The sequence below is a fragment of the Corvus brachyrhynchos genome, unplaced genomic scaffold (assembly GCF_000691975.1).
Source record: "Corvus brachyrhynchos isolate BGI_N302 unplaced genomic scaffold, ASM69197v1 scaffold490, whole genome shotgun sequence".
Classification (NCBI taxonomy): Eukaryota; Metazoa; Chordata; class Aves; order Passeriformes; family Corvidae; genus Corvus; species Corvus brachyrhynchos.
Genome location: NW_008235774.1, coordinates 1,865,252 through 1,865,944, shown reverse-complemented (window position 1 = coordinate 1,865,944; position 693 = coordinate 1,865,252). Strand labels below are relative to the sequence as shown.

Genomic DNA, 693 nt, shown 5'->3' with positions numbered 1-693 from the left:
CGCGTGGTGGTGCAGGCGTCCACCGGAGAGCTGCTGCGCTGCTTGGGGGACTTCGTGTGCCGCCGCTGCTATCGCCTGAAGGAGCTGAGCCCCGGCGAACTCATCTCCTGGTTTCGCAGCGTGGACCGCTCGCTGCTGCTGCAGGGCTGGCAGGACCAGGGCTTCATCACCCCGGCCAACCTGGTGTTCGTCTACCTGCTGTGCCGGGAAGCGCTGCGGGGCGAAGACATCGGGAGCCAGGCCGAGCTGCAGGCCGCCTTCCTCACCTGCCTCTATCTCGCCTACTCCTACATGGGCAACGAGATCTCCTACCCGCTCAAGCCCTTCCTGGTGGAGGGAGACAAGGGGCGCTTCTGGGAGCGCTGCCTGGGCATCATCCAGCGCCTCAGCGCCAAGATGCTGCGAATCAACGCGGACCCGCACTACTTCACGCAACTCTTCCAGGACCTCAAGAGCGAGGGCGAGGGCGGAGACGGGTCCAAGCACTGGACGATCAGCCTGGACCGCTAGGGAGGTACCAGGCCCCCGGCCCCGGGGGCGGAAGGGGCCGCGCACCGAGGGGCGGGGGAGGCGAAAGACTGTCGGATTCCCCCTCCTGCCCCCAAATCCTCCTCGCCTTCCCCCTTCCTCAGCCGTCAGTTCCACGGAGACGCTGCTTGGACCCTCTCTGCTCCGGATCCGGCTGGGCCCCAC

General features: G+C 67.4%; 1 protein-coding gene across 1 annotated transcript; it reads left to right on the top strand.

The window, feature by feature from the left end:
* CDK5R2 (cyclin dependent kinase 5 regulatory subunit 2) lies at nt 1-687 on the top strand (the record flags this gene model as incomplete). The annotated part of the gene is made up of 1 exon (XM_008628815.2): nt 1-687. A coding segment is annotated over one exon (510 nt), but the record flags the coding sequence as incomplete, so codon positions are not given.
* Between the last annotated feature and the right edge of the window lie 6 nt (nt 688-693).